Source organism: Dunckerocampus dactyliophorus, chromosome 11 (assembly GCF_027744805.1).
Source record: "Dunckerocampus dactyliophorus isolate RoL2022-P2 chromosome 11, RoL_Ddac_1.1, whole genome shotgun sequence".
Classification (NCBI taxonomy): domain Eukaryota; kingdom Metazoa; phylum Chordata; class Actinopteri; order Syngnathiformes; family Syngnathidae; genus Dunckerocampus; species Dunckerocampus dactyliophorus.
In genome coordinates this window covers 7,818,162-7,831,824 of record NC_072829.1, presented here as the reverse complement: position 1 = coordinate 7,831,824, position 13,663 = coordinate 7,818,162, and the positions used below count along the sequence as shown (strand labels likewise).

At 40.4% G+C, this 13,663-nt stretch overlaps 1 protein-coding gene across 3 annotated transcripts in view; it reads right to left on the bottom strand.

Moving 5' to 3' along the window:
- The window catches only part of slit3 (slit homolog 3 (Drosophila)), a 292,011-nt gene that overhangs the window by 35,213 nt on the left and 243,135 nt on the right, over positions 1 to 13,663 (bottom strand). For all 3 annotated transcript variants that reach the window (XM_054792929.1, XM_054792930.1, XM_054792931.1), the window contains 6 exons: positions 11,389 to 11,460; positions 11,231 to 11,313; positions 11,079 to 11,159; positions 8,367 to 8,491; positions 7,662 to 7,759; positions 2,732 to 2,871 (listed from right to left, as the gene is read on the bottom strand). In XM_054792929.1, the coding sequence (XP_054648904.1) occupies positions 2,732 to 2,871; positions 7,662 to 7,759; positions 8,367 to 8,491; positions 11,079 to 11,159; positions 11,231 to 11,313; positions 11,389 to 11,460 (599 nt within the window). The remainder of the gene's footprint in view (positions 1 to 2,731; positions 2,872 to 7,661; positions 7,760 to 8,366; positions 8,492 to 11,078; positions 11,160 to 11,230; positions 11,314 to 11,388; positions 11,461 to 13,663) is intronic.

The following is a 13,663-nucleotide window of genomic DNA, read 5'->3' as shown; positions in this document are numbered from 1 at the left end:
TAAATACTTCATTTTATTTTATAATCATGATAACATTATGTGTTCGATTACAGTAATATAACAAACGGGTTGTCAATTACATAATTGTGCAGGGCAGTGGTTCCCAAACTTTTTACAGTCGCGTACCCCTTCAGACATTTGACCTGAAGCCATGTACCACCCCACTCCTGCACACTTAAAAACATAATCTTAATCTGAATTAACTTGAAATAGTGAACATAGTTGTTTAATTATTTGTAAAGTAATTCCGTGTCAGAAGTGTGTATTTTGCATGGTCACATTTTGATAAAGTTTCACATGAGCACTGATAAATAGATAAGTAATCATCCTACATATCTTTTATTCCAGTCTGATGTTGGCATCCTTCCGTTTGAATGAGTTGAATTTGAGCTTCACTTTCTTTGTCCACTCACGATGGCTATGTTTTAAGTCTGCAAATTCATTTAATACCAAATTGAAGGGGAAAGTGGAACATCACAATAAAACATTTCTGAAGTACAAAAATACTTACAACCAATGATAAAGCCCCACTCACAGTGGCAGGTTTTCACCACTGCACCGTGCGCGGATTGGAACACCAGTATGAATGAAATTGTCAAGATTAAACACTCTTAATGCACAAAATAATCATCAAACTTACATATTTGTTCATATAATGCACACAGAGCAATGAAAAACTTCATGCACTGTCTCCTTTCTGCTGCGTTCCTCTTGCGCCGTGAGGCGTTCAGCCACACTCGGAATTGTGAGTGTCAGGCGCTAATTGTTTTTCATTTTTATTCACGTACCCCCATCACAATTGGCGTCCTTCTGGGGGTATGGGCGTACCCCAGACAGGTAATATGTCTTCAGTGCGCAGAGAAAAAATAAGACAGTTTTTCCATTGCATATGTCAAGTATGTCATGAATAGAAACATTTGTTTACCATGCACGGCCTTTATTTGTGTGGATAGTGGGTCATGTGTGGAAACTTACTCTTTCCTTTTCCATAAATGATGGGCTTTTCTTTAGCTTTGAAATAACACACAACATTAGTTCCTCATAAAATAATTATAATATAGCTAATATTTTGATAATTGCTAATGTCATCATTAAGTATTTTTAAAATATCCCTCTGGAGTTACATCAATTAATTTTTGACATAACATCAACCCCGTTTTCAGTCTTTGCAGCCACCTTTAAATGAAAAAGATTTTGCTAAGCTTATATTAATTTAAATTGTGGTATAAATTAGGAAAAATTTAGAAACATCCTCTCTATAAATGCAAATGGGTGCCTTGATATCCGAGCGTTTTTTGTTTTTTTTTGCCTCGTTTGCCCTGCTCCATTCACGCAGATGGCAGCAGAAGTACTGTCACTCTATCTTTGTTTTTGTCTTCTAAAAATAATACTTTTTCCAGGATCTCCACCTCCATTTTTGTGAAAGTCTATTCCTTCATCCTCGTTGTTGGAGATGAAATTCTCCGCACCCTAATAAGGCCACAAGGACCACTTTAGTAAATTAATTAAGCAAATTTCACCTCCCCTCACGTATTCGTTAATCTCAAAAGAAGGGAACATTCCCTCACACTCCAATTGAAGATTACAAAATGTATTGAAAATAATTCAGACAAAATAATTTCACATTCTTTGGATATGCAGGCTAACTGTCTCTTCACACATCCTTGCAATGATCAAGAACATAGCCCCGAAAGAAAAACACTTATATTACATATAATAAGGAAAAGAAGTATCTACTGCTATCTTTTCTATCCGCCTCTGTCTGAATACAGTATTTACATTAGACCAGTGGTCTCCAACGTTTTTTGTTGTGAGAGCTACTTTTACAAAATGAAAATGGCCAAGAGCTACAAATTTTTGTAATATTTATTTTAACATATTATTTCAACCCAAACAAACCGAATATGTTTGTTTTACCAGAACATTACCAAAATGCTGGTATCCACAACTCACATTATGTATTTCAGAATTCATTTCTAGTGTTCTCACAGTATTAACTGAAAACCTGAATGAAAAGCAGGCTCGCAGGCGCCTCATGTGGTCTTGGGGGGCGACAGCGTGCAGGGATACGGCGGGAGACAGATATAACGCCGAGCGTTTTGTGAGGTTTGAGTTTTTGACAAGGCATTTTTGTGATGCAAATGTTTTAATCTTTTGAACACATTTTGTTTTTAGAAGCCAAACGCTTGACTTAATTGTCCCCAGTAACTACGTGGAACTATGTTCTTCATCACAGAAATCTGACAAGAACCGCACTTTGGACACCAAGTGGGGGGTAAGTCGCTGTTATTGGACTACAATGCTGATGGGGATGTCCTACAACTTCATGTCAAAAAATCCGAACTATCCCTTTAAGCAATAACTCTTTAAAGTTAGGGGAAAATGAGTTGTGAATGATTTTACCTGAATTCTTCAGAAAAAGTTCAGAAAATTTTATTGAAGAAAAAGTCACAAATAAAGTTGACAGCACTGGAATATTGACTCACAAGTCAATACGCCCACACTCTTGAGTATACGGTATGGTTTGTCAGACTAGGTGGAGAGATTTCATTGCCACGTTGACCTACTGGTCACATTTATTTCACAATATTTTCATTTCTTTGACATAATCATTCCCTGAGAGATGGCAGAACATAAAGAGAAATGCAACCTAAAAAAACTAAAATTTATCTTGGGAAAACACACATTCCGAGTATTTTTCTTGAGAAAATGGCATTGGGAGTCATCCTACCGTTGTAGTTGGGCGGGCAGACACAGGTGTAGTTGTTGACGCCGTCGACGCAGGTGGAGTTGTTCTCGCAGTCGTTGTCCTCGCAGTCGTCTGGGTTGAACTCACAACGTTGGCCCTCGAAGCCCGGCGGACACACACAGCTGCACACCAAAACAAAAGTACATGATGAGATCTACTGAATGCATTTCAAATTTAAAGCCAAAAGCCAGATGTACATATGAGTAACCCCTTGTGGGTCCCAGTCTTTCATTCAATAAAGATGGAGCACATGTAGCATACTGTTTACAACATACTGGAGCAGCCTCAATATAAATGTAAGGGATGTTTTTTTGTTTTTTTTTTGTCAAAAGAGCAAAACACTGTACTGCTAAAGCTGATGATATGACAAGCCATGAAAATGCAGTCAAATGAAATGTTTCCTCGTTGAGTGAGTAACATCAACAGTACTTTCATTACCCCTCAGTCTTCACAACAAACTAATCCAAAGATGAGGTAATTGTGCTTCTAATTGGTTGCCACAGATGCTGGGCCCCGCCCACTCAGAGGCACACTCAATTATCTTCCTCCTCCATCTTCACCTTCACTTCACCCCCCTCACTTCTCCCTTTTTGATGGCTGCAACTTGTATTCCACCCCCTTGTATCTCACACACTTTTAAGCCCGCAAGCACACACACGCACACACACAGTAATTCCTCAGCAGCTCTCCCACCCTCCTTGCTCTCCATCCTTGCATTTGTCTCTTACACTTCATCAAGTCGACTTTACTTTTTATTGCATGAAAAGGATTTTACAGCAAGGTCATCCCGAAGCAAACCAGTGCCACTTCTCAACCCACACGCACACACAAACACTGCACGCATGGAGTCGTCTTTCAATGAAAGACACTTCTTACAAATGCTGCTTTCCGCCACCTACTCATTTTTCATCCATTTTCAGTGCCATTTACCACTAAATAAGTGTTTAAGTGTTTAGGAAATGCAAGGCAAGTTTATTTATAGAGCACAAATCTTACACAAGGTAATTCAAAGTGCTTTAGAGAAAAGAAGGGTAAAACCACTTCATAAAATCATTCCATAAAACATAAAATCACTCTAAAATCATTACATAAAATTCCATAAACTCATTCCATGAAATAAAAAAGTTAAAATGAATTGAAAGTGAAGAGTGCAGATAAAATAGTTTCAGTTGTCATATGCACAGTTGAATAGAAGTGTTTTTTAGGCCTGGATTTGAACATTGCCAACATTGAACATCTTCTGGAAGACTGTTACAGATTTTGTCAGCATAAAACTGAAACGCATCCTCACCGTGTTTAGTCCTGACTCTGGGCACCCACAGGAGACCACTCCCTGAGCTTTTCAGAGCCCGAGATGGTTTATGTGGCTCTAACATGTCTGAGATGTTAGAGCCACAAATGAGAGTTAAAACTAAAAAGAGGTGGAAAATGAAGAGGAAATAAAGCCCACATCTGCAGGGTCACATTGAGCGTTGTGCCGCTTTGACATTTAAAACGATTTTGTCTGCCTGCTAAGCACTGAGGGCTAATTGGGCTTATTGAATATCCCCAAACGATTATAAAACATGTCAGAATGTCAAAGAGGTCTGGCTTCTCCAATCCGCTTGTGGTTGTCGTCTGAGGGCACAGGCGTCTACATGAGTTGCTATCAACATTAAGAGAGCACCTGTAAAAGGGTAAAAGGAGTCATGGTATCATTACTGTGCGGGTCGGTAAAGGCCAGATGCATATCCAAACCTTTCAAATGTCAAAGGGCTTCTTAAAAAAGGATTCTTGTACCTCAAAGCTTTTGGAGACAGAATGAGACAGTAGTATTGTTCCATTAATACCTCTTTGACAGGATGAAACGCATGATATGTTTATAAAGACATCATTTTTGTATTGGATCCCATTCACATGTGCAGGTGCACTTAATGAAGTGTTCAGTGAGTGTTTGCTTAAGTGCACTTATGTAGATGAATGACAGTTGGATCATGATACACAGACACGAAAAAAAACACCGAACTGCCCAAATTGTTGCGGCTGTTCCTTCCACCATTGATTTACATACCATTGTTGGAACTATTTACTATGAAACCATCATTTCCATCCTTTAGGTGAAACCCTAGCCCTTCATTGGCCAGTGATGTTGGCCAGGGTGGCTTTGCACTCAACGTCCCTGGCTCACACTACCTACACTTCACCAGATTTCGGCAAATGAGAGAATAAAAGGCAATAATAAAATCAGCAAGCAAGTGATAAATAACCGTTTGGGAAGGCCGTGTTGACAGATTTATGCACAATGCATTTGAAGGAGACAGTGATGACTGACAGAGGGCTAGGGGATTTTCTTGGAGCAGTTGTTGAGGTCAGAGTGGCCTGAAAGGAGCTTTTCTCATCTATTTCCCTATTTCCCTTCCCTCACGCAGACAATAAAACACACCATAAGGTCAACGTTCCATGTTATTTTCAATGATGTACTGCTTATATTCAATGAATCCCTTCTGCTAATTTGATAATAATGATGACATACATTATCTTAGGACACAATCACTGACTTGACTCAATAAATGCATTTTTTTTTATATTTTAGTCTTATTTTGTTATGTACAGGGGTGTTCATGGCAACAAATTCCTTAATAGCTTCAACAAAAAGTGACATTTTAAATGTATATTTAAATGCAAATTTCCTACCAGATGCTATTCATTAAGAAGTGTGGAGAAAAAAAACAAACTAATTTGCACTAAAAACAGTCTTTGGGTGTCATGTGTAACATGGCATAAGAATAATTTGGAACATACTGTACATACGCCAAATCACAACAGCAGTCATCTCATGGCACTTTACACATGAAGGTCACATTCATAAACAAAAAGAGAGAACCAACTGAAACCCGTACGGGATTGGTGGCGTGCCACTACATGCCATTCTGTCCTTGTACAACCGGGGAAGGAGCCTGGTTCACATTGCTAGCAGTAAGTCAAGCCTGTTTCCGGTGAATGTTGGCCTCCGCCAAGGCTGCCCTTTGTCACCGATTCTGGTCATAATTTTCATGGACAGAATTTCTAGGTGCAGCCAAGGCCTCAAGGGAGTCCAGTTCGGTGGATTTAGGACCTCGTCTCTGCTATGTGCACACCATGTGGTCCTGATGGCCTCATCGGGTTGTGACCTTCAGCGTTTACTGGGACGGTTTGCATCTGAGTATGAAGCTTCTGGGATGAGACTGAGCACCTCCAAATCAGAGGCCATGGTTCTCAGTCGGAAAAGGGTGGACTGCTCCCTCTGGGTTGGGAATGAGGTCCTGCCCCAGGTGGAGGAGTTCAAGTACCTTGGGGTCTTGTTCACGAGTGAAGGAAGGTTAGAGCGTGAGGTTGATAGGCGGATCGGCACACTGGACTGTACTGTACTGGACCGTCGTGGTGAAGAGAGAGCTGAGCCGGAAGGCAAAGCTCTCAATTTACCGATCGATCTATGTTCCCACCCTCACCTATGGTCATGAGCTTTGGGTTGTGACCGAAAGAACGAGATCGCAGATACAAGCGGCTGAAATTAGTTTCCTCCGTAGGGTAGCTGGACTCACCCCAAGAGATAAGGTGATGAGCTCAGTCATCCGGGAGGAGCTCAGAGTAGAGCCGCTGCTCCTTCACATCGAGAGGAGCCAGCTGAGGTGGCTTGGGAATCTAGTCCGGATGCCTCCCGGATGCCTCCTTGGTGACGTGTTCCGAGCATGCCCAGCCAGGAGAAGGCCCTGGGGCAGACCTACGACACGCTGGAGGGATTATGTCTCACAGCTGGCCCTGGAACGCCTTGCTGTCCTCCCGGTGGAGCTGGAGGAGGTGGCCGGGGACCGGGAAGTTTGGGCTTCCCTACTGAGACTGCTGCCCCCGCGGCCCGGACCCGGAAAAGCGGAGGAAAATGGATGGATGGATGGATGGGAGCGCAGTGTTCTCCTGGGTTGACAGGGTTCTAGGACCTCTTTAAGATATACTGGCGCCTGACCGTGTAGTGCTTTATATGTCAGAAGGAGAATTTTAAACTCATAATAGAGGTGAGATATGGTCTCTTCTTCTGGTCCCGGTTAAAACACGTGCAGCAGTATTTTGGACTAACTGAAGCGTCTTTAAAGTAATGCATCAATGCATTTGTAGAAAATCTACACATGCATTTTATAACAGCTCAAAAATGCTTACGTGTTAGTCTACATGTAAATTGGATCGATAAATAATTTGCTATGGAAATACTGCAAAAAGGGAGTGATGTCAAGCATCCAATCAGCTCAAAAATCATTGGGGACTGCTATGATATCCTGTGATGTATTGAGAGTGTTTAAGTCCTTTATTCATTTATGAATATAACATTTAATCGATTGTTGGGTTCCATTTGTCGTGCAGTTTACATGATTGTTTTAATTTAGTTTTATATTGTGTCAGAAATGCAGGTTGTCTATGTTTTGACGACAAAAAACCAGTACACTCAGCGAGATGAGACACTCAAATGATACTCAACGATGCCCTATAATTTCAAGACATTTAAAGTATGCCTCCTACAAAATTTTTTTAAAATAAAATAAAGTATGCCTCCTCTGTATGTATAGATAATTGGTATATTACAAAATACCATTGTACAGAAAGACACAAATTCAGATTCTCAGCTTACTCGACATGTTTTATTATGCCTGAAAATATGTGTTTGATGTGTTCTTTGATGTGTTCCGGTGATGCAAAAGTAACTTTAAAATAATACAATTGAAATAATGTGCCTTCTGGGCCGCACGGTGGTCTAGTGAGATTGGGAAGACAATTGACAATGTGGCAACTGTTTGAAATGCACATTACCGCTATCTAAAGGACCACAGCAAACCAGCAATGACAACAACAGCATTTGCACACTGACAAACAAATGCAAGAACTGCCAGTGGATCACGGTTTGTACCTGAAGTGGTCTTCAAGGCCAGGATGAAGGTGACACGTTCCTCCATTCAAGCAGGGGAAACTAACACAGGCATTCATGGGTGTTTCACAGTCCTGACCCTGCGGGACACCAGAGGACACAGAATAATAAAGCCGAGCATTATTCTCTTCAATGATGGCTAACATCACAGCATCATTTCCCTCCATTGCCTTGTCATTATTTCTTGCTCCGTTCTCCTTTCGGGTGGGTTCAGTCCTGTTGCTTCTGACATGTGACCTTGACAAGCGACTTAATTGTCCTCCTCCTAAAGGCCTCAAGGTTGACAAGGATGCATGCACGCATAAACACCCCTAAAAGTGTGTATTATAAACACACACTCTCCATCAATGTTAATTTCCCACTTCAGTGGAATGTTTGCATGCACTTTCCAGTTACAAGATCCCGAGAAGCATCACAGCCTCTTTTGTCTTTGGGTGGGTCAGAACTTCCAGCACCGTCGTCTTTGCTGACGAACGACTCCATACATTATGCATGCACAGTCGAAGCTAAGCTGGATAATGCTGCTAATTCCGCCGGCTTATGCAGCGCGGTTATCCATTGATGATCTGGGCCTTTGAGACACAATTCCGGGAAATCAGATGACGTTTTTACACAATGTCTCTAGTTTTTCAACAGGAGCACAGTTAGATATTCAGGTTTAAATCAAATAGACTCATTGCATCCCACCTTGAATCCAAATGGACAGGTGCATTGGTAAGATCCAGACGCATCAGACACACAGGTCCCGTTATTCTGGCAAGGTTCGGCCAGGCAGGGGGCGCACTTCGACACAAGACTGATATCTACTGGCCCTGATAGGGATAAAAGGATGAAGAGAAGGATGCAGAGATGGTAACACAGATAGGAGAGATGAAGATAACAGAGCCAAAGGACAACGTCACAGGCAAAGACATAAATCATGTTTTAAAAGGTGCTCTACTTTTATTCTTCACGGGGAGAGCTAACGAGAGACATGAAGGTGATTTATTGAGCGACTGCTTTCCTTAACCCTTTAAACACTTTACACATTTTTTTTACCTCTGTAGATGTAAGCAATTCATCCAAAAGGGTGGCAACCTTCTGGTCATCAAATCAACCACTGATTATACAACAAGTGCATGTTGGCTTCTCGTGCATGAGCAATCGTGCCGGGACCACGTTTTTGCCTTTTATCCACACAAAAGTTGATTTGTTTCAGGCATGCTTAGTAGGTTACATTAAATGAACATCACATGGTCACATTCGCACAATTCAACATGTCTGAAAACAAGTAGGAAGAAGCAGATTGTATTTAATCCTACCCCTTCTCCATGTCTATTACTGATAATTTCTTCACACCCTAACTTTAACATGTTAACCCTTGCTTACATTTTGTCATGTACATTTCGCTCTCTTTTTGTGTGTATAAACCAGAGATGGGCAAACTACGGCCCGCGGTATGTATCGTATCTTGTGCTGACCCGGCCCGTCTGTCAAATTTTAAAAGTCAATGTGGCCCCCGGCCCGAAAAGTTTGCCCACCCTTGTTATAAACCTTGTGCAGTGTTAAGAGAAAGTAAAAAAATAAAATAAGATTGAAATTTAATACAGTGATAAAATAGGAATACATTTTGAATAATAATTAGGAATAAATTACATTAAGTGGAGACATTATATTAAAAAATGTAAATAAAAAACATTGAGGACAAATATATGAATACTAGAGTAAAAAATTTGGCAGTTTATAAGTAATTTCTATATAGCATTTGCGCAATAGTATATTGGTAATAATTAATCCATGAAATGTGTTGTGTCTTTTCTTTTCTTGTGATTGAGACAATGTCATCTTCAATAAAGTTGGCTTTTAAACCACTTATATTGTGCTGTTTGGAAAAGATTATTGAAAAGCTAAACTAATTCAATGTTGTGTTGAATATTTTTGATTTTATGAGTCATTCTTTTATGTTATAGGAACAACCTGGTTAAATAAACATTAAATTGAGTTGCCTGATTTATCTTTTTAAGTAGGTAGTGTAGTTTCAAATATATATTATAAAAATGTGAATGAGAAACTCAATTTGCCATTCTTGTCATTAGGCCTTTTCCAGAATTGACTTTTGTCTACTTTATGGTTACGAGTGTCACCTGTTGCTTTGGCGTTCTCTTGACATAGGTGTGTTTCGTTGTCAAGGTGTGTCCTACTACATTACTTACTCAATCAATAAATAGCACTGAATGTCTACACCAGGGGTCACCAACGTTTTTTCTTGTGAGAGCTACTTTTAGAAAATGAAAATGGCCACGAGGTACTCATTTTTGTAGAAATGATTTTCATACCTTATTTCAACCCAAACAAAGCAAATATGCTTGTTTTACCAAAACATTCACAAAATGCTGGTATCCACAACTCACATTTTATGTTTCAGAATACATTTCTTTGTAGTGTTCTCACATTAATAACTGAAAACCTGAATGAAAAGCAGGCCTTCTGGCACCTCATGTGGTCGTGGGGGGCTACCTGGTGTTGGTGACCTCTGGTCTACACTTTCAGATTGATAGGTTTTGCCTGTGTAGACTGCATTTAGAGATGTAAACAACATGGAAAGGGGGCTGCCTATGGGTGAAAAACAACCAATTGTGAACCTGAGAGAAGATCTAAAACCAATCAGAACCATTGCACAATCATTGGTCATAGCCAGTACTACCATTTGGAATGTCTTGAAAATGTAGAAATGTAGACATTCAGTACTATTTATTGATTGAATAAACTATGTAGTAGGACTATGTACGGGCTGATTACCGGTTTCAGGGTATTGCCCGTCGTATCGTTCCTACGGTGTGAGACAAAGTGGAGGTCAACCACGGCCACTATTGGAAATACTTTGTCAAGTCGCGTGTTATTCCTCGCAGTCGGAAATGGGCTTGATGTGTTCAAACCACATGTGAGCGCTGTGTTGCCAAAAGTCGTGCACAGATAGCACCGGAGTTAGCATTGAGCGGCGCCGGTACAGCCACCCTGTTGTCACCACTGGCGGTCAACATATTACTCACATCGAGGGTCACCAAATGTGGAGATGTGATTCAGAGACTGGAGTCAAGGACCCTTGATTGCATGTATTTGCATTTTGCTTTGTTTTTTTTTTTGTACTAAGAAAATATTTATAGTGTTGTGACTTGAGTTGCAGGATTAGCCACAGAAGCCTGCACTGAGTAAACATCCATCCAGCTTCTATGCCGCTTATCCTCACGAGGGTCGCGGGTTTGCTGGAGCCTATCCCAGCTGACTTTGTGTGAGAGGCGGGGTACACCCTGGACTGGTCGCCAGTCAATTGCAGGACACATATCATTGCTAAACATACTGAAAGTAATCAGTTCATATTTGGAATAAAAATTGCAAAATTTTCAAAGAGGCTTTTTTCACCTTTACACTGAAATTTGTTGAGCGGTGTTGTGAGCAGCAGCCTGTCAGCCATGTCGGGGGGTCCGCTGCATCGAGCAATGCCTGCCGAAAGCCACTCGGTTAACGTGTTTCCATATTTAAACATCACTTGAAGGACTTGTTTTTTGTCTTACCGGGCTCTTTAAAGCCAGCCTTCACCCACTGGGAGAGCCAGCGCAGATCGCAGTTACAGTACAAGGGGTTTGCACCAAGAGCACTGGACATGTTCACAAAATTAATAACTTTCCTACCGACTTTCTGTATTATGGACATGTTTAGTGGGGGGACTTACAGGTGAGATAAAGAGGTGAGATGGTTGAACGCTCCATCGGGGATTGTGGAGAGGTCGTTGCCGTGGAGAGTGCTTAAGAAAAAGAGAGAGTGCATAAACGTTAAATAACGATGTAACTATCTTTCTGTTAAAGTCACAAAAACGGATGTGCCACATCAGTAAAGTGAGAAAAAACACGTCGGCTTCCCTGTTCAGCACAAAGAATTATTCAGATGATCTGTGTCTCCTCAGCAGTGCAAGACCACCATTTGCTTTTATAATGGAACATGAATAAAATTGATATAAAACTAAGTAAACACAAATATTATTTTCACAGTAAAAAAGCTGGCTCTGGTGTCAGAATGGAATATATAACTCCTATGGTGGTCTACCAGCCTAGCCTAGCGCATATGCGCGGATGAGAGAAGCTGTTATTTCTGAAATTGGAAAATTCAAGCATTCAGGATTTTTCAAAACAATTCCCACATTTCCTTGAATTTCATATTTTCTGTGACAATTTTCCCATTAATGTGAATTTATGTAATGGAAAATAATTTTCATTTTCCATTACTGTGACATTCTGCTGAGTCTACAAGTGTCTACTGCTTAGTTTACAATTGGTAGACTGGTCGTCTCTCAAACCGATGGTTGCTAGTTCGGTCCTCGGTCCTCATGTAATTGTTCAACATATTTATACAGTTCAACAATCAATATCCATTTTTACATTCAAACATTTTAAATAAAATTTTTTATTGGCTAAATACTCCCACATTCTCAACCGCTTCAAACCATTCCAACATCAAAATGTTCAGCTCATTCAGGACATGTAGGCTATCAATCAGGGCTTTTCTAAAACATTGCCACAATTTCCATAATTCTACATTTTCTGAGACATTATGCTCATTGAAAATGAACAGACAATTTCACTGTCGGCCCGGCCCCTATTGGTGGAAATGAATTTTACATTTAACGTTATACGTAACACTCTGCTTATTGTATGCACTATGGCATGGCTCAGGTTGTAGAGCGGTTGTCTCCCAGCCTGGTGGTTGCTGGTTCGATCCTCAGTCGGTGAATGGATTTCCACACATTTGTAGGATATTTTAACATTTCAATTCAGCAGCAGTATTTCAGCATTCACACAAGATTTATCCATTTATCTATTAAAACAAGCACATATTATACCACTGTATGCGTATATTGAGTGTGTGTCTGCAAAAAACTTCACTTGTGAACATGTTTTTGTGTCAGTTACTAACAGCCCCACGCCCCCACACCGGCCTGCTCCAGAGGGGGTTGCGTATAATAAGGGAAGTGACAGTGATGACTGCCTGGCAACAGGTTGCTATGCGGGGGGACAGTCCCCACAGCAACATCAACTAAAATGAAACGAGGAGGAAGAAGAAGAAGAAAAAAGAAATGGGTGAGAGTTTGAAGCAACAAAAGAGTAACACTGACCATGAATCGGTACAGTTTGGCTCTGTTTTGTATGTTATTATGTGTCTTTCCACTGAAGGGTACCAAAAAAATTAGTTGGGGTGGCAAATGCAGTTGTATATGATAATAACTACAGGGTATAGCTCATACTGGGTTATAGTCAAACTATATAATCAAGACCAAAACAGACAAGTATGACAAATTAACATTTATACACTTAACAAAAACACACTTTTGTTTTTGCTCCCATTTTATATGAGTTGAACTCAAATATCCAAAACTTTTTCTATGTACACAAAAGGCCAATCTCTCTCAAATACTGTTCACAAATCTGTCTAAAACTGTGTTAGTGAACATTCATCATTCATGATTTATAATCTATCCATCTCACATGTTTGGCGCATCAAGGTGCAGCTGAGACAGCATGACTATACAGTAAAGGTGTGATTTAGGTTGGCCACAATAAAAGGCCACTCCAAAATGTGCAGTTTAACTGTATTGGGATGGTCCGGAGTGGTCCGGAAAATAAGTTAGTATTGACTGTGACCACCTCAAATACCGTATATGCCAATCCAGAGCATCTCCGCCAAGAAGGTTAAGTTTTTGCCCGCGTTTATCTGTTTGTTTGTTTGAAATTTTCAGGAATTGTCAGAAATGGGATATGGAAGAACTGATTACATTTTGGGGGTGATCCGGATCAGCGTCTGGCTCCAGGAATTTTTTAAAAGGATTCTTTAACATTGCGAGATAGGACAATTTTCGGCAACTCCAGAAAAAAATGGTCAGAGCACTTGGAAAAAAAAATACAGGACAAATTTCCAACAGGTTCTACATTATATCAAAGACTGATCCAGATAAT